The sequence below is a fragment of the Myxocyprinus asiaticus genome, chromosome 25, assembly GCF_019703515.2.
Source record: "Myxocyprinus asiaticus isolate MX2 ecotype Aquarium Trade chromosome 25, UBuf_Myxa_2, whole genome shotgun sequence".
Taxonomy (NCBI): Eukaryota; Metazoa; Chordata; class Actinopteri; order Cypriniformes; family Catostomidae; genus Myxocyprinus; species Myxocyprinus asiaticus.
Window position 1 is genome coordinate 5435812 of NC_059368.1, and position 18329 is coordinate 5454140.

At 38.3% G+C, this 18329-nt stretch overlaps 1 protein-coding gene and 1 pseudogene across 2 annotated transcripts; one reads left to right on the forward strand and one right to left on the reverse strand.

Moving 5' to 3' along the window:
- The first annotated feature begins 389 nt into the window (after positions 1-389).
- Positions 390-7740, forward strand: LOC127415700 (regulator of microtubule dynamics protein 3-like; annotated as a pseudogene).
- Positions 7741-7829: 89 nt separating this feature from the next.
- On the reverse strand, positions 7830-17866 carry LOC127415683 (DNA repair protein RAD51 homolog 1-like). 2 transcript variants are annotated; one of them, XM_051654502.1, is made up of 10 exons: positions 17817-17866; positions 17013-17107; positions 16775-16912; positions 16522-16639; positions 15574-15665; positions 14820-14914; positions 14626-14739; positions 14278-14407; positions 8651-8772; positions 7830-8571 (listed from the first exon to the last, which is right to left on the reverse strand). In XM_051654502.1, the coding sequence occupies exons 2-10, from the start codon at positions 17100-17102 to the stop codon at positions 8448-8450; spliced, it is 1023 nt and encodes a 340-aa protein (XP_051510462.1). In that variant the 5' UTR covers positions 17103-17107; positions 17817-17866; the 3' UTR covers positions 7830-8447. The 2 variants fall into 2 exon arrangements, with proteins under 2 accessions (XP_051510462.1, XP_051510463.1); XM_051654503.1 differs by having other exon boundaries at positions 17013-17111; positions 17817-17849.
- Between the last annotated feature and the right edge of the window lie 463 nt (positions 17867-18329).

An 18329-nucleotide genomic window follows, 5' to 3' on the forward strand; every position in this document is an offset into this window, starting at 1 on the left:
TATGTGATTTTTGGGGATTTAAAGTTCTGGTCACCATTCACTTGCATTGTGAGGGCCAACAGAGCTGAAATATTCTTCTAAAAATCTTTGTTTGTGTTCTGGAGAAGAAAGAAAGTCATACACATCTAGAATGGCATGAAGGTGAGTAAATGATGAGTTAATTTTTGAGTTAATTTTTATTTTTGGATGAATGATCCCCATCTGCTAAACATCTTAAAAAGATCCGATTTACAAACATTCTAAATCCTAAACGTCTCAAAGACATCTGCAGAAAGTCTTCAAGTCTTGGCATCCGAGAGGAAAAATCTTATAGATGTATTGCAGATGAGCAAACAACCTAAAAACACACATCAAATAGACATCTGGGTGATGTATGTGTGCTATCAGGGGTCTCTCTCCTGTCTCATCTGAGTCTCTCTGTCTCTTTTAGTCTCTCTTATGTCTCATTTGACACTTTATTGTCTCCTCAGAGTCTCTCTCTCATCTCATTTGAGTATTTCTCTCTTCTCAGGAGGACTGTGGAGGAGAGTCAGTGTTCTTGGCAACGGCACGCACTATTGCAAGAGGGAGCGCTCTGAATCCATGAGCTCCAGCTCCACTTATTTCACTGCCAGCGCGGGAGCATCCAGTCTCTATGACGACAGTGAGGCTGGGTATGTCACACTATTATAGTATAACAGATAGTCCCGCCCAAACTCACGCTATAGACCAATCCCATTGTTTACAAACATTTCAGCGCTTGCGCAGTAAGTGGTGTCAGAAAGCTGGCAAACTGTTGTGTTAGATATGACAGATTGGACGATTAAACGAAAATGACAATAAATACAGAAGTATTCTTAGCTATACAATTATTATAATGATATGAGTTAATAATAACATACCTGTAATAATGTTCGCTATAAATGTTTGTTGCAAAGCCGTGAGTTGAAATGATCTCCTCAGTCCAGTTGGCTCTGTTGATGGCTTGAAGCCACAGCTGTCTCCGAGAGGCCTCAAAATGATTTTTCAACAAAGGAATCTGATAAAAGTTTACTGTTTGCACACGGTTTTTGCCACCACTTCTGTGTGTGACGTAAACGGTAACATTGCCAAAGGATTGGTCTATTAGTTGACCACTCAGACAAACAGAGCAATGACTTCTGGTTGCTTTGTTGCTGCAAATCTATGTCACTGTGAACGCTCGTTAAACCCTAATGTTGTCATTACTGTAAAAATCAAGTTGTCTTAATTAAACATTCCTTGAAATGTCAAGTTTTGGGCTTACAACTCAAATATCTAAGTTCCTTGAACTTATTTTTCTTTATAATCTATAGACTTCAGATTTTAAGTGTTAACTCAAACAACTGAGTACAAAATTGAGGCTATGGGGAATACCCACAATACCTTTCGCTTGAATTATTTAATTATATTTCCTTGGTCAAAGGGAACATATGGGCGCATTTAAAAAGTTGTTATAAAGAATTCATAGAGGTTATAGCTCTTGTAGTATTAGTTATGTCGTTTTGTTGCAAATACTTGTTTTGTGTGATGTCACCTTTAGGGTGATCTTTGACCCCTTTGGTCAAGTTGGACCCTGTTCACACTATCTCAGTTGAAGTACAGGCCTACATGCATTTCTGTGGAGAAATAAGTTGGTGAACGTTTGACCTAGAATAAGTTATAATCTTCATTATTTAAGCTGTTATTGTATGAATTCATTTAATTAAAATTAAGTTGAAATGACAACATTTAAATAGCAAATCTGAGTCTACATGCATCTAGTTACTTTAAAATAAATAGTTGAACCAAAAATGAAAATTCTCTCATCATTTACTCACCCTTATGCCATCCCAGATGTGTATGACTTTCTTTCATCTGCAGAACTCAAATTATGATTTTTTAAAAAATATCTCAGCTCTGTAGGTTCATACAATGCAAATTAATAGTGATCAGAACTTTGTAGCTCCAAAAATCACATAAGTCAGCACAAAAGTAATCCATAAGACTCCAGTGGTTAAATCAATGTCTTCAGAAGCTATATGACAGCTGTGAGTGAGAAACAGATCAATATTTAAGTAATTTTTACAATAAATTCTCCTCCCTGCTCAGTCAATCTCCACCTTAACTTTCACATTCTTCTTCTTGTGATTCACATTCTTCATGCATTCTTTGTGCATATCGCCCCCTACTGGGCAGGGAGAAGAATTTCTAGCAAAAAAGGACTTAAATATTGATCTGTTTCTCACCCACACCTATCATATCGCTTCTAAAGACATGGATTAAAATACTGGAGTGCGTATGGATTACTTTTACGGTGCCTTTATGTGCTTTTTGGAGCATCAACAGTTTGGCACACTTGCATTGTATGGACCTACAGAGCTGAGATATTTTTCTAAAAATCCTAATTAGTGTTCTGCAGAAGAAAGTCATACACATCTGGGATAGCATGAGGGTGAGCAAACAATAAGATAATTTTCATTTTTGGGTGAACTATCCCTTTAACTTAAATAGTCAAACACATTTTATATGAACACCAAGTTAAGTGAAATAAATTGCACAAGTTTTGGAGAGGCCATTACTCAATTCAATTGAGGGAACGAGTTTACTCAATCAGTTGAGATTACTTAAAGTTGTCTCTACACATTAAACTGGGACAGGAGAAAGTATTTCTTCTTCTGATATCAGTATACTCTTCCACTCTCACAGATACTCTACAGCATACTCCATCGCTAAGTCTGACTACACCAACAGAGAGATGGATCGCGAGATGGAGAAAGATGGTGAAGATGACGAGAGAGACTCGGATAAGGAAGACGAGCAAAGCTGTGCTACAGTGCTCATGCTGAGACAGGAAGATTCCCAGCCCAAGGAAGAGGAGGATGAGGGGCTGATGGTGGACTCTTTAACGGAAGTTCCCAACCTAGAACTCGCCCTTCTGCTCGCCCAGTGTGATCTACTGCACGCGGGGGATTTGGGAGGAAATCGGAGGGATTCCAGCTGTTGACAGAAAACAGACCACTTGTGAGTATCAAAATGCCAATATTGACTACATTTACATGGAAAACAAAAAGCAGCTTATTGCGAGAAAGTGGGGTTCCTGTTTACATGCACTTTATGAGCGGCGTACTCTATACTCCCGTATGCATGCGGCTAAGTCAGTAAGCAGCTTTCTCCACAACAACGTAATTTCCCATGACGCTTGTGTAAATAACAAACCTGGTATCAGAGGAAGACTTCGCAATCTTATTTTCTGTTCTTCGCTTAATTTTCCAGATATTCCAAAGTTGTTGCTGTGTTTGTTTCCTTAACTTTCCATCACAACCTCAGCAGAATTGCGCTGCAATAGTGGGGTTTACCCTCTTACATAAAACTTGATGTGTATAACTGGATATAATATATAGTGTGCGTTCTTTTCCCACTGTACTCCCAGAAATGTTGAATTCTTTCCGCTGTGTTGAACTGTTGTTGAGTTCCATCCTATGATGTTTGTTATGCTGTCTGATTACGCACATGCGCACTCCTCAAAAACCTGTAGGAACGCCATTTATGTGTTTACATGGCCACATTAAACAGCGCTGTCTGGGAGAAACCTGGGTGTGTTAAACCGCTTTCCCTTAATCCCTTAAAAAGCGCAAGAAATTTGCCGTTCTCGTTTACATGACGTTTCAGAACGCCACTTTCTGAAAACCCCCTGAAATAAACATTTTTCTTTAGTGCAAGACTTAAGTGGTCACTGATGCTGATATCTAGAGAGCAGGGCGGGCGATATTTAAAGGTGAGGTGTATAATTTCTGTGCCGTTATCATGACCAAACGGAATTGCAAAAAAAAAAAAAAGGTTTGTACCTTTAGTTGTACAAACAGATAGTCCCACCCCCAAAATCACGCCATTGGTTAAGCTAATGTTGCTTTTATTTATTTTATTTTATAGAAACTTCTGGTTATTTGTGGGATTTTTGGTGCACAATAAACTGCATCTGGGATTTTATTCATTTTAGACTCTTGTAGCCTATAAGTCTGTGAGCGTCATAGTAAGTAAAGATATTTTTTTAACACTCTATAAGTCAATTTCATAAACCATCGGGCAATTAACCGATTATCAGCCTTTTCCACCACCTTTAAACTATATCCACCGACACAGTCTTATTAAATGTGGTAGTTTCGGATTAGGCTGATATGAATTTACCAGTGCTGGTTGTTTAATTAGTGAGTTACTTCAGCTTTTGTGTGCATGTTTTTGTTATCAGTACGGTGATAATGTGAAGTTTGTGTGGCAACTGGCTCGTGCTTACAGTGATGTGTGAAACAGCACACGACAGAGAAGAAAAAAACTGCGCAGAGCAAGGTGAGTAAATATAATATTCTGTATGTAATGTATAAAATGTCAGGGCTCTCACAGTCATGGAAATGAAAGGGATAGTTCAATCAAACATTTTAATTCTCTCATCATTTGCTCACCTTCATGCCATCCCAGATGTGTATGACTTTCGTTCCTCAGCAGAACACAAATGAAGATTTTTAGAAGAATATCTCAGCTCTATTCTTTATACTGGTGTGGGAACCTGATGTTTGACTGTAAATAATTGCCCTGACCTTTTGACCTTGAAGGTCAATATGAGGCAGCGCTGGCGAGGAATGGACTGAGTGCAGAATGTCACAAGTGGTATGAAAACGGCACACACACACACCCTTCACCAGTCATATATGTACATAAAAGCCATGGGTTCCCTCTAGAATTTCTAATGGGTTTCAGAATCACGATTACTTGCTTGACAAAAGACGTGTAATTTAAGTGGACAACCATTATAGTCCTAAGGTAGCAACTTGTTAGCAGCTTATAATTTTAAAGCACACAGAAGTTTCAAAATGCATGACTAGGTTGTGACTATGTGCAATTTATTATTGTGAAATTCTCTTCATGTAACGTTAACCACAGACCTAATTTTACTCAATCAAAATACACTTCTAAAAGCCCATTAGAAATTCCAGAGGGAACCCATGGTTTTATGACTACAAACTGAACAACTTTATAATACATCTACACAAGATGTGTACTCACTGTCTGTCTCACTCTCAGGTTTGTGGTTCTGGCTCGTTTGTCTTCACATTACGTGAGCATTCATTGAAAGCTGAAAAGCGGGCATGTATTAAAGGTGAGCCAGTCAGTATTTCTGATAAACACAAGGAACTACTTTTATTGGTCGATCATACATGTTTTGACTGTGTTCCGGGATGTTCTGACAGGAAAGTTTGATGGCTATACAGACATTACAGTAAGACAAACGGCCAGCTAGATAGTCAGATAAGCCATCAGTTATATACTGTAGATAGATAGACAGAGAGGTGGAGTAAGTTTAAGTAAATCATAGCCTTTTGTGGGTTTGTTTACATTTGAATTTTTGACATTTGGTGTTTGAATTAACAAGCATTGCGTTGGCCGTTTGAACATTCCGTCAATGTAAGTCTATGTGATTTTTCTGATATTTGATTGCCCACTGTGCGAAAACTGCAAATCCGATCAGTTAGAAAAGATACGGCACACTATTCCAGAACAGTCTGAAGGTATATGCCAAGTTTGGTGGCTGTAGCTTGAAAGCTTTGTATGAGTCAGAGTTAGAAATTTTGGTCTCGGTTTAGGGTTTTTTCTTTGTGAAGCCAACCTAATTAATTGAAAACATTTTACAAACAGCCTTCTTTAGTGATCAACCGCTTTCCGTCAACTTTACACAACCCACATGAGGTTAATGAAATACACAACAGTCATTGTGTGTGTGTGTTTGCTTAGGTGAGTTCTCTGGATTGGTTGGAGAAGAAAGCTGCTGCAATGCTATATAAAACTCCTCCCACATCCTCTCTGAACGAAGCTTTGGAGATTTTTCTCGAGATAATGATGAGAATACAATCTTTAGATTAATATAATGGTATAGATCTGAAACATTTGCTATAATGAAGCTTCAGAAGCTTTGTGACTCGATTAATCAAACACATGGTCTGATCTCTAAGCGGAGGAGTTAAATCCCGGCTTCTCCAAATCAGTTAGGATTTATATTGCCAAGGTAATAGTCACCATTTTCTCACCCTCATGTCCATGTTTCAAATCTGTATGACGTTCTTTCTTCCGTGGAACACAAATGATAATTAAAGGCAATGGATCACTGAAAACCCTAATAAGCTGACTCGACTCAATTGAGTAAACTCGTTCCCTCAATTGATTTGAGTAATGGGGTCTCAAAAACTTGTGTAATTAAGTTTGCTTAACCTGCCGTTCATATAGAATAAACGTAACTATTTAAGTTAAGGTTAATGCAAGTAGACTAAACTCAGATTTGCTATTCAAATGTTGTTTCAACTTAATTTTAATGGACTAGTCATACAATAACACATCTTAAATAATGAAGATTATAACTGATTCTAGGCTAATCATTAAATAAACTTAGTTCTTCACAGAATTGCATAAATGCCTGTACTTTAGTTGAACATGCACAAGGAGAACTGAGATTGTGTTAACATGGTCCAACTTGACCAAAGGGGACAGAGATCATCCTTGGTGATCACCAGCAACAAAACGTCATAACTAATACTACAAAAGAGCTAAAACCTCTATGAATTCTTAATAACTATTTGAATGCCCCCAAATGTTCCCTTTGACCAAGGAAACGATTAAAAGCACAAGGCATTGTGGGTATTCCCCATAGCCTCAATTTTGTACTCAGTAGTTTGAGGTATTAACATTTAAATCTTAAGTCTATGGATTTTTAAGAAAAACAAGTTCAAATAACAGATATTTAAGTTATGAGCCCATAACTTGACATTTCAAGTAATGTTTAATTAAGACAACTTGATTTGTCCAGTAATAAAAATGAGGTTCAACTATTCATCACCTATTTTTTATTTGTACTTATTTCTCATTTTATTCAGGGACAATAAACATTAATTATTATCATGTGGATGTTAATGTGCTACTATGGCTAATTTTTGTCTGCCGTCCCTGGCCAGGTTGATGTTAAGGGGAAAAAAAATCATTTACTAAAATTATCGATGCAAACTATACATAATCATAAAAGAGGGAAAAATCAGCAATCACACAAAACAAATCTCAGTGCATATGAATCAGATAAACTGTATAACACTAATTGACCCTTTTGATTCGACAGCAACCAGATTTTTAATTTTCTAGAGAAAACATCATTACATGTTTTGTCTTTTAAATCCGTTGGAAGTTGAATATCACTGTTCGTGCTCCGCTAAATGAAGAAAGTCAAACGCTGTCATGACATGACAAAATTTTGAATTTAAAAGCAGTTTCTTATTGGAATAAGTTTCATTGTATATATCTGTTTTCAGTGTCATAAGGAGCTTGGAAATATGTCAGATGCCAGAAACTGGGTCCAGTTAGCTCTGAGCATGCCAACAGGAGCAAATGAGGTCAATTATATTTGTTCTCTTAGCAGACCATTTCACTAGCATTCACTATTATTGTTTTGTTTGTTTCGATTCAACTAGATCTCACGTATTGTGGAGCAGTTTCATGCTTTGGTCCCGTTTTGTTGTATAGTGTGCAGTTTTAAGTGTCTCAGATTTATTGCTTTGTTTCTTTAGGGCTCTGACAGCACTGATTTACAGGAGGAGCTAAAGGCTTTGATTGACATCTCAACTGACTTATCTAGCAACAGTGTGAATAATTACTAGGGTGGAGTCTAAAACTGTCCTCCCATCTTCTTACATTTCACCTGATATTTGCTCTATTTAATTTCACTGTTTTACAATGGATGTGCACTATTTAAATGTATATTTTCATGCAGTAATATAAATCCCAAATATATGAAAAATTGTTTACATATTACAATCGTTAACATTACTGCGTTTTATTCCATTAAAAAGGTCGCTAAAATCATTCCCAATTTTAAAATATTGAAACATGCTTGTGATATTAAAAATGTATTTATCTTGAGATAAACTCATGTTTGTTCATATTTGATTTCAGATGTCATGACATGAAGTGAATTTCTAAAATGACAATACAATTCCATAATTTTGCAAGTTTATCTATTTTAATGTTACTCTTTATCACTAAGTAAATGAGCAATTATAGTTATTGTTTACAAGGGTTTAACAGTTAAAACACTTTCATTTGGTGTAGTTTATGTACAAGCAAAAGCGAAAATAGTCCAGACAAAACAAAAGATGTAAATAACACAAAAAGGTTGACATCACAGCAAAGAACAAATAATTACTCCAGCTCAAATGATTCAGATCCATCAATCTGGACAGCTGTAAATAAACCCATCAGATGATAAACCTATTTATTAACACTAATAATATTATACACATGCCAGTCTTCTGTACATTATCCGTGAATTTACAAAGTTTCTTTTGTTAATTTCACAGAAGCCTCTTCTCTGACAGATGTTCCTGTATCTCCAATAACAGAGCGCAAAGTAATGAAGAGCCTCCGATCTGTGTAACCTTTCAGTCTTTGGCGTCACCTACTCCATCGGCATTGATGGCAAACATGGCCTCCGCCTCAGGCAAACACGGCGAGTCGTAGATCTTACAGATGCGCGTCTCACCTCGACCCTTCCGCAGATATAATCTACATGAGACACAGGGGTTCAAAATTATTAGCTGAGGATGACTTGACACCGCAATTACCATCTAATCTTGATATTTACCTAGTAGTTGAGGCATGTGCTAGAATGTTTCCTCCAATCGGCTTCTTGGGATCTGCAGAAAACATGGCCGCTCCGTCCACCTGCGCTACAACCTGGTTACTGATGACGACGGCAACACCAAACTACAAACGAGAGTTAAAGGAATAGTTAACATAAAATGTTTTATTCTGTCAACCATCGATCCAACCAACCAAAGTGTTTCACAAAAGTGCTTTCAAATGTCTTCCGAAGACTTGGAATATAGCACAAGTTGTATGGACTACTTTTATTGTGCTTTTTCGTCATCCCATTCACTTTAATTATATGGTAAAGAGCGGCTAGAATACAGGTGCATCTCAATAAATTAGAATGTCGTGGAAAAGTTCATTTATTTCAGTAATTCAACTCAAATTGTGAAACTCGTGTATTAAATAAATGCAATGCACACAGACTGAAGTAGTTTAAGTCTTTGGTTCTTTTAATTGTGATGATTTTGGCTCACATTTAACAAAAACCCACCAATTCACTATCTCAACAAATTAGAATACATCATAAGACCAATAAAAAAAACATTTTTAGTGAATTGTTGGCCTTCTGGAAAGTATGTTCATTTACTGTATATGTACTCAATACTTGGTAGGGGCTCCTTTTGCTTTAATTACTGCCTCAATTCGGCGTGGCATGGAGGTGATCAGTTTGTGGCACTGCTGAGGTGGTATGGAAGCCCAGGTTTCTTTGACAGTGGCCTTCAGCTCATCTGCATTTTTTGGTCTCTTGTTTCTCATTTTCCTCTTGACAATACCCCATAGATTCTCTATGGGGTTCAGGTCTGGTGAGTTTGCTGGCCAGTCAAGCACACCAACACCATGGTCATTTAACCAACTTTTGGTGCTTTTGGCAGTGTGGGCAAGTGCCAAATCCTGCTGGAAAATGAAATCAGCATCTTTAAAAAGCTGGTCAGCAGAAGGAAGCATGAAGTGCTCCAACATTTCTTGGTAAACGGGTGCAGTGACTTTGGTTTTCAAAAAACACAATGGACCAACACCAGCAGATGACATTGCACCCCAAATCATCACAGACTGTGGAAACTTAACACTGGACTTCAAGCAACTTGGGCTATGAGCTTCTCCACCCTTCCTCCAGACTCTAGGACCTTGGTTTCCAAATGAAATACAAAACTTGCTCTCATCTGAAAAGAGGACTTTGGAACACTGGGCAACAGTCCAGTTCTTCTTCTCCTTAGCCCAGGTAAGACGCCTCTGACGTTGTCTGTGGTTCAGGAGTGGCTTAACAAGAGGAATACGACAACTGTAGCCAAATTCCTTGACATGTCTGTGTGTGGTGGCTCTTGATGCCTTAACCCCAGCCTCAGTCCATTCCTTGTGAAGTTCACCCAAATTCTTGAATCGATTTTGCTTGACAATCCTCATAAGGCTGTGGTTCTCTCGGTTGGTTTTGCATCTTTTTCTTCCACACTTTTTCCTTCCACTCAACTTTGTTAACATGCTTGGATACAGCACTCTGTGAACAGCCAGCTTCTTTGGCAATGAATGTTTGTGGCTTACCCTCCTTGTGAAGGGTGTCAATGATTGTCTTCTGGACAACTGTCAGATCAGCAGTCTTCCCCATGATTGTGTAGCCTAGTGAACCAAACTGAGAGACCATTTTGAAGGCTCAGGAAACCTTTGCCGGTGTTTTGAGTTGATTAGCTGATTGGCATGTCACCATATTCTAATTTTTTGAGATAGTGAATTGGTGGGTTTTTGTTAAATGTGAGCCAAAATCATCACAATTAAAAGAACCAAAGACTTAAACTACTTCAGTCTGTGTGCATTGAATTTATTTAATACACGAGTTTCACGATTTGAGTTGAATTACTGAAATGAACTTTTCCACGACATTCTAATTTATTGAGATGCACCTGTATTCTTTAAAAACTCTCCGTTTGTGTTCCACATTAGAAAGTCATACAGATTTGGTTTTGATAACTATATATTGTCCATTTTTAACTGCCATTCATGGCGATTAGCTTGGCATTACTACACGGTATGACTGGGTATTGAAACAAGTTTCCCGATTTGATTCCGATTCATATGTGTATACAGTACTTTATAATTACTTTTTCATCATTTTAGTCACATTTTAGCTTTTTTTTTTTTTTTTTTTTTAAATGTACAGATCCGTGTATTCCATCAATAACTATTTTCTGGAGAAATGGAGTGCTCCTCTTCCCATTGTCACAACCCTTTTCTCTCCATGATGGACAAGTTAGGCTCACTTGCCGACGCTGAAGTAAACGAACAACATGCTCCTCTCATTCAGTCTGTCTGTACATGTACCAGGTCATTCAGTTTGTTTACGAATGAGAAGTTTCATGAGTGCCACTTCTCACTGTGCACGTGCTGCTGTAGCTAAGCAAGCGATTGGCTGTAGCTGTAACCAATCAAGCGATCTGCCTCGGTTGAACCGCGATTGCCAAGCACACGATTGGCCGCAGCTGTAATCAATCATGAGGGTGTAAGCGCCCTTAACCTTTGACCTTTTTCCACACCCTGGGTTTTGGAACGCAGAAGTAATCGATTGCAGGGTAAACTTTGACAGCGGTGAATGGGAGACCACAGCAAATATTATTTTCACTTATCCATTTGCTACAAGAGCAAAAGCAAAAATCCACTATTACATCTGACTGACTTTCCAGAAAAAAAAAATAGAGTGGTGGATTAAGACAGTCAACGCCATCAAACCGTTTTATCATTCTAAAATATTTTCCAGTAAAATAATTATTTTCCAGGACATTTAGGAATTTTCTAATCTTCCATGACTGGAAAACTGCATTGCAAAATTCCAGGTTTTCCAGGATGAGTGGGAACCCTGATGTAATGCTTTTTGCAAAAATGTTAGCACTTGTACCACATACACTGACTATATAAAAGGCTTAGAAAGCATGTAAAAGAGAGACACAGACGAACGAGCAGAGCATGAGCTCCCGACTGCAAGACAGCAACGCTTCAAGAGATCCAGCCAACAGCCAATAAGCAAGCTACACTCGACCTTCGCATTAGACACATACATCTACACTGACTGAGGGTAAGCTTAATGTGTGATTTTAGAAGTCTGGTCCATGGTACTCACAGCATTGAACTGCTAAATAGATATATTCAGCTTTTTGCTTTCAGAAGGAAAATAAAAGAGTGAGGTCCACCATTGTTTGGACTCTCTTACTCAAATAATTTAGTCTCCAGCCTGTTCCTAACTTTTACTCTGAAACTAAAATACATTAAAAGGGTATTATCAAGTACTGATCATAAGAAAGATCTTAAAAAAAAAATCCTGACATACTTGAGGTAGATCAAAGTTGCCCCTCAGTTGCGATAAGACGTGGGCAGTGAGAGTGCATAAGAACCCCAGACTAGAATAAAGTCTGCTATAATAAAGTACAAAAAAACGACTGTGTTAAAGTCTGAAGGGGCAGAAATAAATAGGCTGAAATTAAGCTTACTACAAGTGCACTTAACGTGGGGCTAACTCACCTCACCCAGGTAGGCAGTTTGTGTAAGGCCCTGAGAACAATAGTGTACCCGGGTAAAGTGAAAAGCCTACCTGACTCCTCCACAAAAGAAAAGGAGTTGAGTGATAAGAGGACATAGCTTGTAGCCTGAAAAATATAAGGCAAGGACTCACCTCAAGGAGACGCGGCACACTGCGACATCTTGAAATTGCATATATTATATTTTGTTACATGTTTATTGTTTACACACAGTATTTGATATATAAAACAAGTGCTAAAACGGTACTGTCTCTTCAACCCTTAAATGCATGGGTGTTTCGCCAAACATTACATACTTGGGTTTTTAGCGTCCCGGCACTATATCACAAATGGATCTACAAAATCCCCAGATAGTGTTCAATTTTTCAAATCATTTTCAAGACAATTAGAAAATAATAGAATAGAATATATTTTGATATTTTATTTTTCATACATCAAAGAGTTGATGCAACAAATAAAGAGTATAGTTTACTTTCACACTGAAATTTCATGAGACGCAACTGGCTGTCAAACACATATTGAGGTACACATAACATAAGCTACACATGTGTATTTTCTCAGGCCCTTTTTGAGTCTACATAGATGCACAACCCAACTGACAATAGCCAAATCATACTGTTCATGTGTTAAACATGCTATAGTTTACGTCCACATTGCTACTTCATCAAATAGCAATGTCAAAAGTTAATTTCAGTCAATCACTGAAACGCTGCGCTAGTGGTGGGGGAAAAATAATTTCAGTGATGCATCGCGATTATTTCTCAAACCATTCTCAAAAGAATCAGAATCGACTCTTTGTTCAGCTTAAACTGCGGCAGTGCAGTGGCGAATGCCAAAGACAGATATAGAAACAAAGACATGCGTTAAGCGCATACATTAAACACAACTGTTTGCAGACTAGGTGCATCAAACACATGATACTTTGTGCCCAAATTAAACTACAATCCCGAAATTCTCACAAACCCACGCACATAGCAACGGGAGAGTTTATTCCTGATAACATGTCAACAAACAACAAGAAAGACGAGCTCGCACCTGTGATTTGTACACAACGGGGGAAAACACAGCAGAAAATAATGATAAGGCAGCGGTGATGACGTGGGTGATGTTTTAATTTAATTATTTTCTTTTTCCCGATGCCCTTATCTACTCTTGCTCGCTCACCATGACTTTTGCTTATTGACGGTCACTCGCATGTCAGAACAATTTGCACACCTGACGATAAGGGTTTGAAATCCATCGTAGTGTTTGCGATGGGGTCGTGCGATCTTCTACTTGCAGAGCAAACAGATGGAACAGTGCATACGAGATGCTTGATAAAATTCTGAAGCAACAACCACACTGTATAATCACTCAATTATCAATCACTAGTGAGTGAAATCTGAAAATTTACCAGCCAATGACTAATCACAGCATTTTTGGAAGCATATGCAAGTGATTTACTTGCATTGTAAAGGGTTTCGGCATAGAGTAAAACATCAATCTAGGGATTTAAGAATCAATATCGAAGGGGGCCTGGGTAGTTCAGCGTGTATTGACACTGACTATCACCCCTGGAGTCGCAAATTTGAATCCAGGGTGTGCTGAGTGACTCCAGCCAGGTCTCCTAAGCAACCAAATTGGCCTGGTTGCTAGGGAGGGTAGAGTCACATGGAGTAACCTCCTCGTGGTCACGATTAGTGGTTCTCGCTCTCAATAGAGCGCTTAGTAAGTTGTGCATGGATCTTGGAGAGTAGCATGAGCCTCCACATGCTGTGAGTCTACGCGGTGTCATGCACAGCGAGCCACGTGATAAAATGCGCGGATTGACGGTCTCAGAAGCGGAGGCAACTGAGACTTGTCCTCCACCACCCAGATTGAGGTAACCACGCCACCACGAGGACCTACTAAGTAGTGCGAATTGGGCATTGGAGAAAAGGGGATAAAAAAAAAATAAAAAAAATCAATATTGAAAATGTTCAAATAAAGATCGTGATGCATTGAAAATCGAAATTTTTACCCAGCCCTATTATGATTCTGATCCCTTAATTATCAGCCTATGGTGTTTATCTGCGCAGATCTTAAAACCTCACTGGCATAGCTGCAATCTCTCATGTTTTACCTCATCAGCAAGACGGAGCAGCATGCGTAGAAATCGTCCCAGATGTCCCTGACGAGCGGACAGCTCTCCTCGTCCAGAGTAATCGGTCCTGTAAAGGGCTGTTGCGCTGTCTACTATCAGCAGAGCGTATCTAGGGATAAGGAACAGTGAGAAAAGTTTAAATATAAAATGCTCTAGCTTTCAAATCTCACTTGCGTACATGTATATTTCAAATATCGCATTAGGATGCGTCACGTCAATTTTGACACATCTATGACAACAAACACCATTGGTTCTTGGTTGATGTGTCTCATACCCGATTGCTACACGGCAAGTGTGAATATGCTGCGGCGAGGCTGTGTGTGTTACCTGGACTCAGTCATCATAGCAGAGGCCTGATAAAGCAGCTGTGTTTGATGGTCTGTGTTGAAGGCTCTCGCGTACGCCACATTATCCAGCACATCACTGCCCACCAACCCGTACCTGATGCAACAAACAACCAGAAAATAAAAGGATCCTGAAATATTTAGCATAGCACCGAGTGTTTGTTAAGATGCTCTGACCTCTCAGCTACAGCCAGCAGTCTCTCTGGACGGAAAGTTCCCTCTGTGTCGATGTACATGGCTTTGCCCTCCCCACCACCCTGATCTATGGGCAGCTGGAAGGCATAAACATGAGAAATTCTTAACACTTTTGAACTGTTTGTGTCAATGAAATGGTTCAAAAATGCTGAAGATGCCAATGCAATCTCCAAAATGCCCATAAAACACATATGCTCGCTTGAGGTAAATATTTTTTTTATTTGTTAAAACAACATGCACATAAATAAGATATTCCTATAGAGTTTATATAGATGCGCATCAAAAAATACATGTGGCTTTGCCGAAACAAGCCATGTGAACACATAATTTGCTTAGAGAATATCATTAACATCACTCAATGGCATCTGAAACGTTGCTTTGGTTATTCTGAAATGCAGGACACTAAACCTGTCATCAAAATGACTATTCTACGCCAATTTCCCCAGAAGTGACGATTTTGTTCTCTTAAACAATGTCTCATGCTGCTTAATTGTTTTTGCGCATAAATATTTGGTCAAAATGATAATTCCTCTGATTGGAAAAAACATATTTAAGCCAATCAAGATAAATATTGAATATCGTCAAAAGGCTGAACAATATTCAGATTTATTTTAGCCATATCACCCCTAATCTTACAAAGCACTTGTTGATGAAGATTTTTCCTCAGTAATCAGCTTTCCAAACGAAGACCAGATAAAGGTGATGAACAGATAAGGAAAGTTGTGGCGAGTGTTACCTGGCAGGTGACGGCCAGCGTATGACACAGCTGTGTTTTTCCTGTGCGGAACTCTCCAAACATCTCAGTGATGGAGCCCGTCTCGATTCCTCCTGCAGAACACACACAAAACTTTAAGGAATAGTTCACCCAAAAATAAAAATTCTCTCATCATTTACTCACCCTCATTCCATCTAAGATGTGTATGACTTTCTTTCTTCTGTAAACACAAATGAACATTTTTAGAAAAATATCTCAGCTCTGTAGGTTCATACAATGCAAGTGACTGGTGGTCAAAACTTTGAAGCTCCAAAAAGCACATAAGGGCAGCATAAAAGTAACCCATACGACTCTGGTGGTTAAATCCATATATTTTGAAGCGATATGAAAGGAGTGGGTGAGAAACAGATCAAAATTTAAGTCCTTTTTTACTATAAATCTCCGCTTTCAAACAGCCCTCCTATGTGTGTTCAACAAGAGGTCTTTTTGGCGATTTGCATTCTTCGTGCATATCGCCACCTACTGGGCTGCTGTGCAAATATAGGACACCTGGTTGAAGATTTATAGTAACAAAGTACTTAAATTGTGATCTCTTTCTCACCAACACCTGTCATCTTGCTTCTGAAGACATGTATTTAACCACTGGAGTCGTATGGATTACTTTTATGCTTACCTTATTTGCTTTCTGGAGCTTCAAAGTTTTGGTACCCATTCACTTGCATTGTATGGACCTACAGAGCTAAAATATTCTTCATTTGTGTTCTGCAGAAGACAGAAAGTCATACACATCTGGGATGGCATGAGGGTGAGTGAATGATGAGAGAATTTTCATCTTTAGGTGAACTATCCCTTTAAAGAGAGATACTAAATCTATGAGTTACATCATGTGAATGCAGAGCATTAATTCTGCTGTTTAGAGAGAGAATCACATTTAACGACATCTAGACTTAGTATAGTTCACTATCGCACCCTGTAGGAGTTTATCAAGCTCTTTGGATCCAGTGGAGATCTGGATGATTTCAGCTCTCCGCTGGTGAAACTCTGTTGCAGTCGTGAATCCCATGGGTACCATCTTAGCAGCCTCTGTCTGTTCATTAAAAAAAATAAATAAATAAAAAAAAAAAAAAAAAAGTTCATTTATTTAAAGTTGAATACTTAGGGTTATGGGTTTGTTCACTAACCCTTTGTATGAGCAATTGTAATAGTGATCACGACATCTCACCAGGATCTTGTCAGCTTTGGCTTCACTGATACCTTTGATGTTCAGCAGTTCCTTTTTTGGTGCGTACGCCACGGCCTCAACGGTGTGAAACCCAGCATCTTCCAGCTTCTTGATGTCACTGCTGCTGATGCCACACTGCTGCAGGACAACATGAGAGAGAGTTAGATCGTCATAAATATCATCACCACCAATATGTTAAACACAGCATTTATGTGGCCATGTGCTGTAACCGTCATACCTCCAGACGGGCGACCGGTTGTGGCCCAAAGCTCTCCTCCTCCTCAAGTCCTCCCTCCACCTCCACACGGGACACACTCCTCATAGCCATATTTACTGCCTCATAACACAATACACTTTCAAACTGTATAAATATAGGCAATTTACATTTTAACTGAGCACTTCAATAGTCCAGGGTTCCCACACTAATTGACCAATGAATTTCTATGGCACTTTCTCTCGTTTGTAATTGCTGGAATAGGATTTTTAAAGATAATATGATAGAGATTGCTCTTTGAGAACAATTTATCAAGCCGGAGAAGATAATTAGAGCAGAGAATCCCAATAAACATTTACATTCACAGTAGCAATTTCCATGAGTTTATAAGATTTTATGAATTTCGATGGTTTTTCCAGGTTTCCCATTAATGTAGGGAACCTGTATGACCACACTAACAAAAAAAAAGTATATAAAGTGTAAAGTACCATGTAAATACCAGGGTAATCATTAAGCACATCGCAATATCTCTGGAACGAATAGCAGTAGAGTAGTGTTTTATAAGGATCAAATTAACTAAATTAATCAAAATATAATGAAGTATTTGGATGCTTCAGATGATCATAACATTCCTCACATTGCAGTATAACAGTTTATATATAGTGATATGACAACAATGATAAACAGAATCCACATCCTTTCGCACTCTCATCGACACACAATGTGTTCAAAAATGTCACAGCACTATAGTTGATATAAATGTACCAGATTAAGCCGGTAAAATTGTTATGAATTTATGAAATCTTCGCGATTGTTTTTGTTACTCACCCGCACAGCTGCTGCTCACTCTGAACTTTCCCGCGTGCCGCCGTCAGTCTACGTCACCGACGTCATGACAACATTACGTCGTGACTAACGTAAAAGTCTTTTTTTTATATTTTATTTTTGTTTTATGCATATTAACACTAACAAAAGCACAAAGATAAAGGTTCCAGACATCGAATGCAATGAGCAAAATTGTATCAGGTTTACATGTTTTAAATTATCTAAGCAATTAGTAGAAACGAAAAAGTGCCACTTATACATCGATATTATATTTAGTAAGACTCTAAAAGGCTTTTACATTGCAATAAACAGGGTTCTTGTGTAAGGCAATCATTCGACTAGTTTTACACAAAGACAAACCTGCAAAATGTGAGTGATTTTTTAATGAAATGAAAAGTAATTAATTACTAACTACTAATTACATTTTCTTCAGTGTAATTAGATTACTGTACTAATTACTCTGTCTGAAAAGTAATTGCATTACTTATTACAAATTACTTTCTAAAAACCTTATCA

What these genes read in the sequence shown, in the direction of transcription:
- LOC127415683 (XM_051654502.1), bottom strand. Translation starts at nt 17,102, where the DNA reads ATGGCTATGAGGAGTGTGTCCCGTGTGGAGGTGGAGGGAGGACTTGAG. An exon ending in CGCTGGCCGTCACCTGCCAG is followed by an intron (nt 14,915 to 15,573) that starts GTAACACTCGCC and finishes TATGCCTTCCAG; the next exon opens with CTGCCCATAGATCAGGGTGG. An exon ending in TGCTCCGTCTTGCTGATGAG is followed by an intron (nt 8,773 to 14,277) that starts GTAAAACATGAG and finishes TCTCGTTTGTAG; the next exon opens with TTTGGTGTTGCCGTCGTCAT.